Here is an 18700-nt window from a genome sequence, read left to right on the forward strand (position 1 = left end):
TATATTATCTCCACTTAAAACATATGGTATCCCTTGTTCGTACCTTTCACCATCTCTCTGTTTTATTCTTGAGATTTTGAATTTTAGACTAATATACATGTTAGCCTACTCTGTAAAAGTGCTTAGCTTCATTATAGTTTAAAAAAAAATTTAAAAAAAAATCATTGGAACCGAAATAAAACCTATACATTTTTGTCTGAAGTACATTTAACAAGCCATATTCAACTTGCAAAACGATACCATGACTGTCCTCTAACGTATTGTTCCTAGTATGGACCATTAATCTTCTGGAAAGATGAAGGCTGCTTATAAATTGTATGTTTACTCCTTATTTACAGGACAGTTTACACAAATATTGTAAGCATATTCTGCACTTCTGTACACAAAGCTCAAAAAATATCTTACACTAGCTTCATCTTCTTCCATCATATAACAAAAAAACCTAATTTAGTTTTCCTTTAGTTGTGTAAAGATTATGCCTTTTTAAAAAAATAAGCTTAACTCAAAGATAGAATTAATTTACATTTTCCAATTGCATGCACACAGCAAAGAGTTTTAATTAACTTTTTGCCATGCCTACATGTTTGTGGGCTGTACAGACTAATGAAAATATGTTATCATAATTGACAATCGCAGTTTGCAGTTCATGAACATGCTACCTAGATACTTGAAGACCAATAATTACAAGTGAAGTTCACCTTCATGGAAGACACATTTTGTGAGCTGAGCTCATTTAAATAACAGGAATTGCTTCCATGGCCACAGCAGGACATTCCAGAACTCAGCATGCTAATTACGGAAGTCTCTCATAAGCAGAGATCATAGATTTGAGGAGAATTTAATCACTGGAAGATATCATTGGGTGTACTTTATGAATGATGTTGGCCAAAAAGCAACTCAGCTTCCCCTACTGCCCCAAAACAAAAATGCTCTTATTTTTAAAAGTCTACAAATAATAAAGTTTTCATTGCTCTTTTTATAGCTTCCTTTATTTGCACAATATTGAAAGAGTTCCTGTACAAACCAGCAGGCGTGCCTAGGAGGTACAACCGTAGGGCTCATTGGTGTAGGGCACGATGAACCTGAGGAGTTTCCTTTCAGAAAGGATAAAATTGTTTTTCTAGGGATACTACACTGTTAAAAAGACTTAGATGATGCTTTGGAGGAAGACTGGAAAACAAAGTGATAACAGGACTGGAGACCTGAGCTAGAAGAATTCGCAGGACCTCCAGTGCTGCAGTAATTTCTTTTTCCCATCTTTTGGCAGCTGTCATGACAGTAGTGCAATTAAGTCTCTGCCTAATGACACAAGTTTCTTGCAGATGAAGCTCTGAAATTATTTCTATTCCACTAGACAAATGTACTTTTGCAATGTTCAGCTGCTTCTGTATAAAGGATTACATTTCCCCCATCTTGAGGGGGAATTCTTTCAATGAAAGTCTTAATACTCTGGCTCCTCAGAAGGACATGCTTTGTTGTACATCATGCATTCATTCCCATAGGGGGTATCCCTTCAGAACATCAGTACCCCGAGGAAACACAAGAAAGCCACGTTCAAAACTTGCAACGCTCAACTGCCACTGGAGTGTTTCTTGAGCTGTTCCTGTCATGGGCTTTCTGGAGGTTGCTTTCTTTATACAGAGCAGATATATTCGTAACTTGTGTTCCAGAGCTTATAATGCTTGTCACGTACATCTAATTAAAAACACACAACACTATTTTGTGAAAGCAGAGTTCACTGTGGCTCGTGTTTCTCAAGGTTTCAAATGTTTCCTGTAAAAGGCAGTATCAAAACTCAAAAAATCAAGCTATTCCACCAAAATCACTAAGTACTACAAAGCAAACAGTTTAGTGAACATATGCCATATCAATACAAAAAACTTGTACAATTCGCCCTCTTCATGTGAATGATCTGAAGAGGTTAAGTCAGTATAAAAGGAAAATCAGGGGTTGTCTATTTGCTTATAAAAGTAAATATGTTTTTTCTGCAAGAACAAAAGAATTCAAGATTAGCTCCAAAGTTTCATTCTAAAATCAGCACTTATTTCAAATTGCTGACGTTTTTCAGGATGTTTTAAAAATGCTACAAGTTTGTTTGCTGCTTTTTTTAAAAAAGAAGAATTAAGACTAGCACCTTATGAAAAAGCACACCTTGTACAGGCCAAATATACAATTGGCTTGCACCATTTCAAAAACACATGCAGTTTTGCCATCAACTCCTCTGGCAGGGATCAGTTTGAGCACTACCTCGGTATCAACTTTCTTCCTCACAGGTTCAAGTTCCAATAATCCACATATAACAGAGTTACAAACCAATTCAAATTCTATTACATACCTGCCTCCCTCAAAACGATTGATGAGATCTGACACTTTACTGGACTTTTCCTTTGCAACACTAGAAACAGGGGTGGGTGTCTCTTCCTCCATTCTTGGTTTCTGGTTTGATAAAGCTTTATGCCTAGGGGTTTGGTATGTAACAGGTGACACCTTCTGCAGATGAACTGGCTTTGGAGGCACTGCAAACAACAAGAACAACAATCAATCTCTCATGAACTGTTTCTTTGAACTGCCAGAACATATATGAGATTTTTGCATAAGAACTTACTACAGTAATGAAGAAGAGATGCTCTCGGCTTTACTTACCCTTAAAGTTGCTTTATCAATACAGAGACTTCATACAGTTTTTTATGCACTGTGTGGTATCAGGCATCTTGTTATATTTCTTAGATGAACACTGAACCACATACTACTTTAACAAGCTAGGAAATTGGGGGGTTTTCTTGTTTGTTTGTTTTTTATAGTGTACTGTAGTAAACACATGTGGCCTCCATAAATACATTTTTTATCGTAAAAAGAATTAAGCATAATCAGAGGATCTAGCTGTGCTGTGGAGCTCAAGAGAGAGATTTAAATTGCTGCCCCAAAACTCTGGTGCTCTCATTCTTTACCTTCTCCCTTATGACTTCAATAATAATAGTCAGTGGAAAAGGTATTTGCCTTCAGCTTTGAGCTTCCTTTACTCACTGAATCTTTGTCTATTTATAGTGCTGAAAACCCTGGCCCCCTGAAAATATTTTTTATTCTTCCTGCTTTTTCCCCATCCCTACCATTAGTCCTTCTAATCAGACTGTTAATGATCAGCCACTGTTTAATGCAGCAGTGGCTAGAACGCAAAAGACAAGGTGACACACAAAGCAACTAAAGTCACAAGTGCTGGGGGATCTTTAAATTAACTTTTATCCCTTTAAGTGACTCTGCAGCATTTGTGGGCAGCAAAAGCACTTCACAGATAGGGCCTGAATGTGTTCCTCTATCAGAGCAACACACCTCCTGCTGCAGCAAAGAGAGAGAATTAATGGAAAGGTCCTTAATTCCCAAGAACACAACTGTTCATTCCGACACACGCTCCCAAAACGTATTGTGTGGAGAAGCAAAAGCATTTGATATGAAAGTGAAAAATAAAGACTCTATCTGCCCTAAAGGGGCATAAATAGGGGCATAAAAGACAGGCATAGGGACATAAAAGACAGGCATAAATCAGCAGGAGCAGGCAATACACTGCCAGTGCAACTGATGGCCCCAGGGGCTTGGCCACTGATCCACAGGCACCATGCTCCAGTGTGCCACCGGCACCAGCCCTCCAGTAACTACACAGACCTGCCAGGGAGCAAACATGAAGGGAGGGAGAACAGGAGTTGGCATTAGGAATCACGTGCAACTCTCATGGTAGAAAAAATAAGCACTACTATAGAATACACAATAGATGGATGTGAAAAAGCCATGTTCCTCACATTGCTGACTCTAGAACAGCTTACTGACTTACTCTGGAAAACCTGTGCACCACAGGAATTAGCTTAAATCCTATCAACTGACATTTGAAAGTGGTGTTGAAAAAATTCTTGCAAATATACTATCACAGACTATGATAAACTTGAAGGAACACTTGATTTAAGATGACTTTCCATCTCTACCTTACATTAAATTTATAGAAGGTAATATTTACCTGTGCTTCCAATAATCTAATTGCACTTGGGAGGGATTGTAGTGATAGCTGCACTGATGTTACCATGAGGGACTCTATGAAGAAATGAATGTACCACAAAAAGCTTAAGACTTCAATCATATCTACTATAATTAATGAAAAATGAAATAATCAGAGGGAGAAGGAAGAGAATTACTGTAGATCAGACGTTTTTACTATGTATACATTTATCTTCGGTCCTTTCAAGCTTTATGTTATATATGTTAACACAAGCAAAAAAGCAAGTTTGGGGAAGGATGCAGTGCAGAAAGGATGACTTAAAACACTGCAATTTTCAAATAGTTACAACGCAATCCTGAAGCAAGCAGAATATTAAATTGTGTAACTGCTTCAGTATGTGTGGTAACTGAAGCCTCTCCTGAGAAGCCACATGCATTTGCTCAGCCACAGCTGCAGTGCGGCGCAGCAGCTTTCCCTATATTCCCTCTTCTCAGGGAGTTTCGGAGAAGGTCTGGCAGAATTAGGCCAACGAGCATCAGATAACTGTCCAAGCGCTGAATAGCTTGCTGAGCTGAAAAAGGCGATGGGACAGCTGAAAAAGGCGATGGGACAGCTGAAAAAGGCGATGGGACAGCTGAAAAAGGCGAGACAAGCAGGCAGGGAAAAAGCAGGACACATAATCGAGCATGAGCACTGCCATTCCCTCAGGGAGGAGACGGAAGGGAAGGGGACGCTGGGTGGATTTACTGACCAGCACTACACTAGTTTGTAGAAACACTTCTTGCTCTTGCAGTACATTTTGTATAACCCGCGGTCCTGTGAATTCTCCTATTTAATGGACTTGTACATCTCTTCAATTCTTTTGTACATCTCATAAAATGTTAATATTCTCACAAGGATATATTAAAACTACTAAACTTGAGGGAATTAATGTCTACTGATAAAGCAGAAGGAATTAGTTGGAAGCTATTTTTATACTGGATCCACTGGGACAAAAATCAAATTCTAGGACATTCTGTGGAGGTGTTGCACACTTCGGCAGCTATTACCGAAAAACCCCCAGCTTAGCAGCATTTCGGTAGGGCAAGCATGAGGAACCTCTGGTCAAACTGGACAATCCCAGTATATTGAAAATCCCTGTAATGTCTTCAGAGGAGAAGCACAAACCAAACAGCCGTGCCAATTCACTAATGCAAGATATTTTGTTCTTTACTCCCTATTACCATCTAACAGACAGCATTTTCCCTAATCAGCTGCTGCTGCTGTAGCTACTCTAAGTTTTGGAAATAGAGCAATGGGAAAAGGACAAGATCAATAAAAAGAAAAGAATCAGTAGTGTAAAAAAACTCACAAACCTTCCCGTAAGGTCAACCTTGTTAACAGGGATTACGGAAAACAAATTCCATTAATTCTCCCCTCAATGTACTTCTGAAGTGTTTTGTTTTAATCAGATTATTTTTCAATGTGCACACAGCAAGGATCTTAAAGAAAAGAAAGAGAAAAGACTGGCCCATTGTAATACCCTGCATAATACAGAGCTCTGTTTGAGTCTATAAATACTCTTGTTTCTATACTGTAGAATTTTGAGCTCATTAGGAGATATGAACTGCATATTCTGCCCTAAGAAAACCCCTCAGTATACTCAGGTAGCTGCTACTGTGTAACACTAGCCAAAATACCTAATCAAGATTTAAGCTGCGGTGCCTAGTTGTGCATTCAACTTTGTACATACACATAAGGAAATGGGAGGTAATGCTACAAATGGCTCAAAAGGTGCAACCACCTTTGCTGACTCCAAAGCACATTAGCAAAGAGCATTTATCTCTTCTCTTGGAAAGTATAATGTGTTCAATGTCCCTCTACACATTGAACTCCTGCTGGTTAAAAATGCTGCTACGCTTTAATTCAATGAAAATACACAGTTAAAAGTTCCTGTGGTAAGCAACTACAGCTCTCCTGGCTAAGTCATCCTTCATCACCTCCTTGCATGCTCCATCACCTTCAGGAAGGTCAAATGAGCACAGCTGGACAGATACCAAAGATTTACACTTGCAAGAACAGTACAAAATAACTAGTAACCTAGACTCAGCAGAAAGAGAGAAAAAAAGTCATCTCCTCTTTAGGATGTACGTTTCCATATTTTTATATCACATCAGAACAAGTACCTTCCAATAATGTATTAAGAAAGACCACCAATAATAAACCAGATGTGCTTTGTTCTCTCATTTGTCTTCTTCCTGGAGATAATGTTTGGGATTTAGCAGTTTTGTAGATAAAAGAGACATTGCTACAGGTTTCTTAAAGCACCACTGAGATTGGAGAAGTCTAGCTAGAAACAGCTCTCAGTTTTAGTTCAATTCACCTTTAATTTTAGAAGTTTCATTTGCCAGAGAAGTACAGTCTACACCCCAGACCTTTAAGAGGTCTTTCAGCTTTTCTGGGACCAGGCCACGGAATACCTTCAAAACTACAGACTATATTATAATTAACTGAGAAAGGAGGACAGGATTGATGCTACACAGTAGATAGTCAGCTAAAACTGACTGCTGAGGTCTATGTGTTGAATGCTTTGTGTCCATACCATTTCACAGCAGCACAAACCAGGCCATCTTCACGACTGGAAAATCATCTCCAACCCAAACAACAATGCCTCTTCAGCCTCAGCAGGAAATTCACAAGTACTCCTAAGCACTCATTAGAAAAATTTAAATGAGCAACTGATACACAGTCTTGAACTGACAAGACACTTCACTGCTTTGCAGAAGTGTTGACATTTCAACGTATTTTCCATCCTACAATAAAACTGCCTGGTACAGACAACAGTTTCAGTGCCCAGTATTTAGTAATTGGGCATCATATAAAATTCATGAACAGGTTCAAAGAGCAGGGAATAGAAGAAACTAGAAAAAAATTGGTCAATTTGTACATGTCACTCTACATGCATTCTGCTATTGCCAGGGTCAGATCGCTGCCCAAATATTTGTAGGTAAGGGCAAACTTCAAATTATCTAACAATTTCCTTCATCTCTCATGCATCATATTTGCCTTGGACCTCAGTAGCATATTTTGCTATTTCCACTTACTACTTCCAGTCTGGATTAGTCCACTTTATCACAGAATGCACTGCATTGATGCAAAGGCAAAGCACCGTGTTTCGCAGCTGGTACAGACTGCAACTGCTTTGCTCCAGTCCTGATTTCTTTGCTTAACTCCCTCATCGGCCTTCAGTCAGTTTCAGGCTTTGTTCCAAATTTGCAAAGATTTTCATGAATCAAACTGTACTCAACACAGAAATCTGACATATGAATTGCTAAATTGTTGATGGAAGGAATTATTGGGGAACAAAAATTGCTCTTTTACTGTCAGTGTATCAGACAGCTAGTTTGTTTTCTCCTTGAAATGCCAGGGGAAAAAATGAAAATTAAAAGAAAGAATTTTATATTGGATTCTGTGCAGAAATTTATTCACTTGATCTAGCTACCCTGAGTGATCTGTTTCCAAATATTTAAACTACCTCTCAGAGACCAAGTACAGACAAAACAAGTTCACAGCCCAGGGTTCACTTCAAGTGCAAGATTTTGGACGTTTTTCTTCTATATTAAAGCTCTGTTTCCTCTATTAAAGCTAAGTTACCAAAAATAGCTGTACCCCACTTGTAACGCAACCTAAAAGTCATCTTTATATCTCTCATTTTCATTATATACATTTTGACAGGTTAGATGAAGGTCATTTTGCAGTTAGTTCATCAACAGCCGAACACACTGGCATTACAATTCAAGTTAGTCATCTTGTTTCCTTTCACTATGAAAGGACACTTAGTATTTGCATGACTAGAACAACAATTTGGAAAAACATTTCCTGCTACTATAAACCAAAAATGTTTCTGTACCTGCACATGAAAAGCTGTTTTTAAAAAAAAAAAATTTACCAACCACATTTAAACCAATAAACGAACAATTTAGTTTGCTTGGATCACTTGGACTCCCAAGTGCTTGTCTCATTCATTCTATTTTGTTTTGCTTCAATTAAATAAAAAGGCCAAAAAGATACACTATATAACTTCAATATGATGCACATATTTAATAGAAATAAATGGAGAAAGACATAGGCCCATGAACAAAGCAGGCACAAGATACTATTTACAACAGTATTATTCAATATAATCCACACAGCTGCATTTCTTAGACTACAACACTATTCCTGGCTATGCCACATTTGAGTAAGCAATTTTGACAAACACAGAAGTCATGGCTAGGAAAGAGCAACAACAGCTGTGTAACTACTTGAATGAATGGGGTCCAATAATATGCAACTCCTCATTTATCTAACAGCTAAACTTCATAATCAGTGGGCTGGTTTTGTTTTTGAGAGGCTTAAAATCTTTTTATTGATTGCCCATTTCTGTTTATCAATTAACAGATTTCTAAAATATTTTTCTTAGGAAGAACACATGTTCTCTTCTTAACTTACCTTCAGAGAATGCACTTCAGAGACCTAGGAACTGGTGCAGAAAGACTACTCAGATAAGTAATGTTTACATATGACTGATAAAAACACGTTAGTTTAGTGAACAATACTGGCAAAGGTTCTATAAAAATGAACAATACAAAAACTTCAGCTTTATTTTGCTCTCATTCTCCCTAAGTAAACAAAACTTTCTTGACACCCCAGTAAATTTCTTCCCCCCTTAACTCTAAGATGAACTCAAGACTGATACAAAACTCTTCAAGATGCATTTTCCCGTTAATTGATACACAGATTGTTAAATCCACTACCTGTTGACTCTATGTGACTCTAGTTTCTATGCGTGATTTACATGTGATCTAGTTTTCTATAAGTAATTCTGGTTTCTGTCATAGCACTGTCTCTCAGAATTCAATTCACTGAGCAGGATCACAATATCAGTCTTTTAAACTCACTCTTTTTTTTTTTTTTTTTTTTAACTTTTGAGATGAATGAAGTTCCTATTGCATGTCACTCCTAAAAGACATCAGTCCAGATTCGCTTTGAATCCAAGATTTCCAGAACATACTGACTCTTTGTTGTGATCAGCCTCAGCAGAATCATCAATATTACTGAGAAGACCACATTAAATATGGTTTGAGGTTTAGATATATAAAGTCAACATGCAGGTTGACCTATTTAGCTTCTAAAAGTGAAGATACTATTTATGGACAGAAAGAAGGGAAATCCACTTCTACTCTGCAGACGTTATTGGTCAGCTTTTACTACACAAACACGAAGTTCCCATCTTTCCACATACTCCTGCAGGAGGGCTCCTCTCAAGCTCCGCTAGAACCTCAAAGGGCCTGAATATCTTCCCCACCACCCCCGCCTTGAAACCAGCCTGCTAAACACTCCAATTCAAAAATAGTATCAAAACCTTCCAGCTCAAATACAGTAATCCTTTTGAAAAATAAGCCCTGGCAATAGTTAAATACAAACAAGGGGCTTACACGCGTTCTCCCGTCTCTACCTACTAGGCACTTCTTGGGCAGAGAATTAATTTAACACTTGCTGTCAAATTGGCAAGTAAGCGCACAGCAAATTACTAGACATTTGAGATAAAACGTGTAGCTAGACCTATGTGCTTGTAATGTATTAGTAAGTCCAACTTTCCTTCTGAGAACCTTTTTCAGCAAAATATCAGAAATTACGGATTCATAAAGCATTTACAGAGTATCTGTATTTCAGTAGCAAGCTTTTACCCACTATTTTCTTTCTGACAAATATATTTCTTTCAAGGTGCTCTATTTCTCATAAAGTCTGAGATGAAGAACAACTTCCCCAACAAAAATATTTGAGACTACTTACCTTGTGGCTTTGGATTTGAAGCTGAACGTGGGGATTGTTTGACTGGCACACTTCCATTTATTCCCTGAGCCGCTTCATTGTGTACATTCTGCTCAACTAGCCTGGTTGTGGCACTCACTGCACAAGATCTAGACAATATTAAGGACTTTGGACAGATGCTGCTGCCTGAAAAACAAATACATACAAAAAACCAAGAGTTAGAAACAGGATTAAATATCAGGTAGAATGACTAGAAACACATTTATTAAGTGCTAACATTTCTCTATAGAGAAAATTAGAATACTCATCTTTCCTTTAAGAGCGTCTCATCCTAAAAGCACACTTTGCCTTTCGCTGAAATTTATTATATTATTTAAACCTTGAAGAGCTGGATATAAAAAAAAGACTTCCACCATGACTAGCCTAAGCTCTTCTGTAGAAAGATGACAACCTCTAACAGACTTTTTCCTATCTGAATTGTCCATGCGCTCGTTCAACAGAAGAACTATAGAAAAAACAGCATTTTTGTTCACCCATTCTATTTCTGTATTCAAAGTGTTCACAAAATGCTATACATTCAAAAAGTTTATTTTATTATGGAAGGTAGCATCCAAAAATTAGCAAAATGTATTGCAACCTTTTTGTAGGAAAGGGCTCCTATTGTAAGTATTAAAAAAAAAAAAAAAGAGCAAAGCACAAAGCCAGCTGATTCTTCTATTTCATTTCTTCCTAGCACAATGGAATTTATTGTGATTAAGAGGATCAATATGCTGCTATTGGTAAGAAAGCTGGAAGAAAACATAAAGCCAAACGTATTCAAACAATGGAAACTGTAATAAAAGCACTTACTAGAATATGATTACACAAGCATAAACCATGCACTTTTGTTTTAGGGTGTGAAAGCAATTGGTTCTGTAAACACAATCAAAAACTTGAAATAACAACATGAAGGACCTTGAGATCTCAGGTCAATATTCATTAATCTCAAATCCAAAAAATCCACACCTTCTTTGTGGGGAGGAGCAAGGGAAAGGAGGAAAACCCATTTATCATTTATTGCAGTGTTGTCATAATTATTTTCGTTTTTAACAAAATTATTAGGGTAGAGTTTGGACACTTCCATTTATTGTTACTATTTGCCATCATTTTACCTTTGCTTGCTTGTACTAGTAGAAATGCAAGCATGAGTGGGGTTTTCTTTGCAAGTTTCCAAAAAAAGCAAATCCAAAACCCACTCAACCATTTCACACAGTGATCCTCTGATATCTTCTGAACAACAACTAGTCTGCAGAGTCTGGACCCTCTGATCTAATCCATTGTCCTCTTCCATAGCAAAATCCATCATATCAAGCCATTCCTAGCAATAGCCAAGCCTGCTCTTAGAACAGCAGTGGAAAGAGATGCCATAGCTATGGCTCAATGCTGCTCAAAGATTCTTCAACGTTTTGCGGATTCCAACAATATTTTCAAGTATTTATGCTTTATTTCTTAGAAGCTTATTTTTCCTTTTAAACACTGAAGTAGCCCTACACCAAGAAGCTGCCTCTACAAACATGGAGACTTGCAGAGGTCCGAGGTGAGATCAACAACCCATGCTACCAAAGCGCCAGTACTCAGATCACAACACATGCAGGACACCCGCAGCTGCAACATGGCGTCTTTCCCTCTTCCATTTCATTCAATTAACAACAGATCTCCCAAGAACATAAAGGTGGATGGTCCCAGAATGATGTGGATAATCTAATGAGTCCCACCATGTACAGAAGCTTCTCAGACATTTGTGATCTTAGGCAGAAATTCCTCAGCTCTGTTTCCTTGGGTATCGCTCCATACACAAAAAGTTGTATTGTACTACAGCAGTGGGAGCTCTACCCCACACTATTCCTCAATGCCTAAAAGGGACCTTAAGTCCCATTTCTGTCTCTCCTATGGAGGTGGGAGTACTAAAAGCTCTTTAGACAGATCAAGGTGATGGTACGGGGGTAATACCAGCAAGTCTTCCTTGTCTCCATCACAGAGCCAACAGGCTGAATTTCCCTCTCCTACAGAATCCCATACCATACTGTAGCAGTTTACACTCAAATTGGGGAATCCCCAATTCAGAAACAAATTTAAGAAACAGTAACTCCTGGAGGATCAGTACGATGCACAAGTCAGGTAGACAACTGCATGTGGTTTATAAATCTACATCCAGATCACTCATAACTTTGCAATGAGGGTGAAAGTGTGAAGTCCTAGAGCTTTCAGAAAACTATTTTGCCTGCAGATTTGACAGCTAATATGCTTCAAAATCTCCAACTCCCCAACTGCAGCTCAGTAAGGGGCATTGCTGCTGTCAGCTGTTCAGGCCAAGGCTGGAAATGTCCATCAAAATGGTACGTTATTTATTAAAAAGATTCCCTAAGAAAACAAGGTACTGCTGGGGTCAGAATAGGAACTGATTTTACACACACAACTTTATCAAGGCACTTACTGCTGTTTAAGGGTATCACTCATGATCACTTTAAGCCGATACAGATGCAGAGCTGCCGTGAGAACAGGACAGCTCTGTGATCTGCCACTCCTCCTCCCTCCTCGTCACTATCTGCTCCAGCTTCTGCTTCTGGCTACTCCTTCCCCTATGCCAGCACAAGCGCTTGTTCAACCACACAGTGAGATGAGCAGCAGAAACGATGCAGCTGAAAGCTGGAGTACATTTTAGATTGGTTTGACCTTATGGGAACCCCAGCACTACTGCTGGCACAAGGGGACAGCCAGGAATATGGCTGGAAGGGGACAAGACAGCTTCTCTCAGCAGCAGCCCTTATTTAGATTGGCCTGAAGCAATCATTTAAACACAACCCCAGTCCCCCAAGTAGATATTCAGACTTGGATCCTACTTGGTTTACACATGCACACACACATCCTTAATACAAAGTCCAGCAAAACCAGGAACAGCTAAAACCAAACCTTTAATGAAAACAAACCTTTAATGCAAAAACATTAGGCTGCCTTAAGAATCAATTTTGTTGTCAGCATCCTGTGGCCCCTGCTAGATTGGCAAATATTAGTTGCATTCAGTGGGCAAAAGCCATTTTATAAAACTTGTCGGCTGTAATACAAAACCGTAACACAAGCAACAGAAAAGATTGCTTCTCTGTAGCAGGATCTTTTGCAACTGCTTACGGAAAACAAAAGGTCCGAGAGGCATTATGACCCAGGACGTGCTCTGGTTTTACACGCATAACAACTCAGCACTCAGGGGGTACAGGGAAACAGAACGTCTTCAAATTTATTATTGTTGTACAAGCCATTACACAAATTATTCATCCTGTTTGGAAGCTATATTTGCTGGAGATAGACACGCTACAGACATTTAACCTATATTTCAAACTAGTAATTCTGTTAATCATGTCACATCCTCAAGCTATGTGTTTTGACGAGTAATATAGCCACATCAGGATGAACAGCTTCCTTCACACATAAAGCTGCGATGGAAAAAGGTAATGGAAATCTAGCCACACTATACTTCCATACAAAACTGAGTAGTCAAATTCTCTGGATAAAAAGCATCCTTTAACATCCCCAGAAATCTGAGCCATGGTTTCTAGCCAGTGAAAGATATTACCTTCCAGGTGATGTAGACAAGAAAATTGTGGCAGAAATAGAGAAATTTTCACCGCAGACTTGCATCTAGTGTATTGTATGCAAGTGTATTATAACAAAAGCCCAAAACACATAATTTTCAGCACATTACAAAAATACCAAATACTTGCTCCACAGTCAGCAGCATGCATTTCAGTAGGGCTGCTCAATTCTGTCCATTTATGTAAGCAGTAACACAGTCTACCTTTTAGAAATACAGTTGTTGCCCTGTAAGTACAACTTAAAATCCCATTGTATATGCAAAAAGTCAGACACACTGCAAAAACCTGCAGCTTTTACTGGGCTGAAGTAGATTCCCATTGTGATTATTTCTGACTTGATTAAAGAAACACTTACATACTACTGTTATTCCTATGCACTATGGTAACTGAGAAGTTTTACTTGAAGTCAGAAATGCAATGCGCAACAAAATACTACCAGCCAGTTACTGTGTTCACTAGTATATGATTAATACCACCTCTTATAATTGGGGATGATTAAATACACTGGAGAGGAGAGAAAGGTGGGGAAAGATTTAAAAAAAATTAAAATGGGGCAGGCAAGAATGTAAGAGAGAAAGAGGAGGTAATAACTAACAGAAAAGAGAAATAAACACTGTAAATTTGATAAGCACTTAATTATTTTGCTTATCACCTACAAGGAAATGAGAAGCTAGAAAGCTTGCAAACATGCTTGCATCTGCAAGAATGTTTGAAGCTAGGCGATGCATTATCCATTTTTTCAGAGCATTCTAATTAGAAATAAATTGAAGCCATGAACATTTAGACAAACATAACTGGCCAGCTTGAAATGCCAGTAATATGAAAAAAAAAAAAAGGCTTATTTATATTCACAAAAGGTTAAACTAATGTTTTAGTATTGGATAGGTCCTCCATCAGCAGTTCCATAAGCTTCAGGAAGACAATCTCAACACCATTAGATCTTCTGTTATATTTATTTTCAGTCCCGCTTATAGTACATAGTGTGTCTATACTGTTCCAGCACTATCTAATGTTTACTGCCATTGTGATCCCACTCCCAATCCCACATTCTGAATTACAGAAATGCAGCATTTCTGGATGTAATCAAAGTCTATGGGAAAAGGGTTATTCTCTTGTGACTGCCAGGAGGCAAAATTTACATCTCAAAATTACTTCTCTTAAAATTATATAGCTATGTATACCCAGTGTGTTAAGTCCCAAGAACACCTGCCATAATGGTTGCGGTCTTGATGTTCTACTGATAGATCTTTTCATGTAAGATCAGTGCAAAGCTTCACCCTTCCTACTCATCCTTGGGCATACGCGGAGGTTCAGCTAATAGTCTGTCTACCAAAGCATTGGTTTAGCCACAGTAACCTAGCCATACAATCTCCTAATCGGTTCAGAACAGCATTAAGTAGCACTGGCACTACAAGAGACTAATTCAACCCATCCACTTACTCACCAAACACTACAGGAGCTGTAGCAAGGCCAGGACAAGAATGAGCAGCTTCCTGAGGACAAACAAGAAGGCAGAAAGCGGCCTCTCACCCAGGCAGTTACAACAACTGATTTGTTGAGGCCTGAGCAGTAAGTCTAGTAAATCAGGTCATGGATTTTGTGCACAATTGTGTCCAAACCTGCCCTCAAAACTAAGTTTCTAGTAACCTGGTACCTACCCTTTACAGGTTTGTCCTGTTTGTGAGAGGAACCGACATGTTACTAAGGTTTATACTGTTGATGGATACCCAAACACATTTTAAGAACAACTGGACTAAGCCCAAAATATCTGAAAATTAGGAGTATGGAGGAGGAGAGTAGGAAGTCTGGAGGTCCAAGTTTCTCTCATGAAAAAAAATCTACCTTCCTCCGAATTCTATTAAATGCTATCCTCTCAAGTTAGTTACATACTTGTATTTTGATATATCTTCACCTCTCCCATCACGGTGATAGAGTTGTGAATGCTTTGCAGCTGCAGAATAGTACAAAAACGTCATACTGATATTCTGTTCTGTGCAGATGAGCTCTAAAGGTTAAACATCAGGCCAGCCTTTACTGTGGTGAGCCACTGCTGAAATACTGCAAACGGTTGATAACCCAATGCTGTGAAAATGAAAAACAAAACAAAACAAAAAAACAACAAAAAAAAAACCCAAAACACACACAACCAAAAAACCCCCACACTTTTGCTGAAGTCTGTAAGGCTGTCTCCCTGAAGAAATTAGTTTTATTTCTGCAAGAAGGTGCTGACCAAAAAAATAAAAGGCAAATATCAGAAGGTTTAGAATTACCTTTGAAAAGTGGAATCTTGGCACAGTGTAGGACACAGATCAGGTTCTATTAAAGGATTAGTTCAAATACATATGCTGGCAAAATGTGAAAATGTAGGGTTTTTTTCTTGCAAAGCTATTCTCCAGACACAGGCAAAAATATTCTAAGTTCAACAGAAGAAGGTAGACCACTTTCTTGGAATAATGAAGATGTAAAGCTTATAAGGCTATTATTTCTTACTTCATGGGAACATTCCTAGAACTACCAAACAAATACTATCCTCCCTTTTGTAGCATTTATTGCATGGAGTAAATAAATCTGCAAGTAAATATGGTAGGTCTAAATTGCAGATAGCAAAAAGTGTATTGATACTGCTCTTCTAGTTCAATGACCCCTGTGAATGCACTCACAACATTTGATGGTGAAGTTAAACAGATGAAACAATACTGAACTTAAAACTGGGAGGTCAAACACTTGCTACAAAATACTCGCTAAGAACTAGTAAATATTCAACTTCTGGTAGATACGCTACCTTACATAGTAACACAGAGCAGAGGTTTCCAAATTGTGGTATGCCTAACACAGAGTATGTGAACCACTTAAAACAACACACAGAGCAATAATACAGAAGGAGAACAGATACAAACTTCAGCAAGTTTAACTGTGCACAACACACAAAATATATTCTAAGAGAAACAACTTTGACTTTTGAAATAATTTCATTTCTAATAAACTAGGGTGGGTTATGCAGAGCGTCAGTGATAGAACCCAATTCAAAGTAGATACGTACCCATATCTGCTTGGTTTAAGATAAGACATTACTGCACTGGTTTGGTTTGTGGGTATTCACGAGACTCAAGCATTCAATGTTGCCTGTCCTATGTTTTGTCGAGCTTTATAGTTGTTCTGGTTGGAAGAAACCATGCATCTTTCCCACAGTAACTTTCATTTTTAGGCTGAAACAGAGCTTATAGTAACTGCTACTGAAGAGCTACAGTTTGCCAAGTTACCAGCTACGGATGCCACCACATTTAAATAGATTACCTGCTTCAAGATTATAAAGTCCGAGCTTTAACAGGAAGCACTGAAATATTAACAAAATAAGATTTAACATGAATAATCTCCTGATCTCAGTCTCAGTATGCTGTACATCATGCAAAGTAAAGGACAGAATGGTGAATTTCACGTTCACCACAAATGTCCTGCCAACACTGGCTACAGCAGGCGGACTCAGTGTGCCTTAGTCTGTTGTCCTGTCTGGCTGCGATCTTTGTTCTTTTGGCTCTGATCTAGTAGTCATTTCCATGTAGGCAGACCTGCGCATCTGCTGTGAATCTTAGTAAAATGAATAAGTCAGCAATTAATGGAATTATCTTTCAACATTTGTCTAAATTTTGGATTAGCACAATAATATAACATGCACTGCTGGTGCTGTTCCAATAAAACAAAAAGCACTATAACAGGACTTCAAATGGCATCTTCCCAGACTGAGCCCAAAAAACTATTTCCTTAGAAGCAATTACGGTTTCTCCATGCAACATGCACCAATTACAGTACATTCCTCATCAGAGAGGGCACATTCTGGAATATGGAGATGCAACATGAGGGAAGGGAATGCAAAGCAAGTAAAAAAAAAAAAACAAACCTTCAACATGTGGAGTCTTTAAAATCAAAGTTAATTTGATAGAAGTCCAAGTGGTATATACTATGAATGTTAACTAGTCATGTAAAATAAAACAGAAAAAGGAACAGTGAACAGCTTTTAAAAACTATATTAAAAAGGCAGAGTTTTGAGCCTTCTCAGAACAAATCCCCTGCAGCCACCATCTTCTACATCTTTCCCCTGCTGGACCACTGCTTTCATACTGTTGTCTACAGTCTAGAAGTGCCACTGCTCTCTAATCATCCCATTTTTGGAGGCTACCAGTGGCAAAATAGATGCTGAGACACCTTAGGCATAAAGGAGCTGGAGGGTTACTGATAACTGCAGGGGTGGAATTACAGAGCACTGCTCACGAGACAGGTTGTGGAGGCTGCAAGTCAGAGAGATAACGTGTGACAACCTTACTCCCGGCCATTGCTGCTGTGGTTTTCTACTCCTACCTCTTCCCTTGTTGTGGGGAGGGGAGGCAGCAAGCCTTCAGCTCTGGCTACTGACTAGCCGCTGCTTCAGCTGGCAGGACCTCCAGAAACCTGCCACTGCTGCTCCCCCCACCACAGGGTAGCAAGACTGCTGGAGGGAGCAGGCAGAACTAGCCAGCTCAGCGGCTGAAGCATGCCAGTGTCTCCCTTGACTGGAAAACAATGATTTAGAATAGGCTGCCAATGTGCAGCTTGCGGTTTGAAAGTAGTAGCTTATGACTGAGGTCCTTCACCAAAAACACAGCATCTATTACACTAAGGTTCTTATGAGTCACCTACACTCATACACACTGGGACAATGGCTTTGCTGATGGTGGTCGTTCATCAACTATTTAATGAATAATGGAGGTTTCTTATATGAACAGAGACAAGCAACCTTCAAGCCACGTCTCCAGGAAGACTTATGATTGAAGGGAGAGCTCCGACTAAGAGGAGTTCTGTTTACAGGAACCAAGGACTGCTCTTTCACATACTTAGTTCCTGTATTACAAAACATTCCCTCAAACCCTTGTTTTCACTTTGGTCTTTGAACATGTATTATCAAGCCCAAAATCTAAAGAGAAAATATGCAATAGTGTTCTTTTACTTGTAGAGACTTTTCATGGCTTGTTTTTCATAAAATAATGTCAGTATCTCTTTCAGCAGTTTTGGACAATATTTTTTCTTTCTTTTTATTAAGCCTATCTACAAGTCTTAAGGGTGACCACAATTCCTGACCCTACAAGCCATGTACCATGAGCTTCGTGTAGTTAAGAACCACAAGGTTACCACACACACACAAAAAACACCAAACAAAACATAACACTGAAAAAGAAAACAGGTACAGTAAGTAGCAGCAGCTTCATCACACCAGGAGAAGGCAGGGTAAGTTGATCCTGTAAGTGAAGTCAGCTACCCTGCTGTTACT

At 38.7% G+C, this 18700-nt stretch overlaps 2 protein-coding genes across 5 annotated transcripts in view; both read right to left on the reverse strand.

The window, feature by feature from the left end:
* The window catches only part of FGD4 (FYVE, RhoGEF and PH domain containing 4), a 118058-nt gene that overhangs the window by 34091 nt on the left and 65267 nt on the right, over positions 1–18700 (reverse strand). For all 4 annotated transcript variants that reach the window (XM_072872503.1, XM_072872520.1, XM_072872528.1 and 1 more), the window contains exons 2-3: positions 9797–9961; positions 2336–2516 (exon numbers count right to left, since the gene is read on the reverse strand). In XM_072872503.1, the coding sequence (XP_072728604.1) occupies positions 2336–2516; positions 9797–9961 (346 nt within the window). The remainder of the gene's footprint in view (positions 1–2335; positions 2517–9796; positions 9962–18700) is intronic.
* BICD1 (BICD cargo adaptor 1) overlaps positions 9839–18700 on the reverse strand; it is a 274792-nt gene continuing 265930 nt past the window's right edge. Inside the window, exon 8 of the mRNA XM_072872473.1 lies at positions 9839–9961. Within this exon, the coding sequence (XP_072728574.1) occupies positions 9935–9961 (27 nt within the window). The 3' untranslated portion in view covers positions 9839–9934. The remainder of the gene's footprint in view (positions 9962–18700) is intronic.

Source organism: Ciconia boyciana, chromosome 1 (assembly GCF_034638445.1).
Source record: "Ciconia boyciana chromosome 1, ASM3463844v1, whole genome shotgun sequence".
Lineage (NCBI taxonomy): Eukaryota > Metazoa > Chordata > Aves > Ciconiiformes > Ciconiidae > Ciconia > Ciconia boyciana.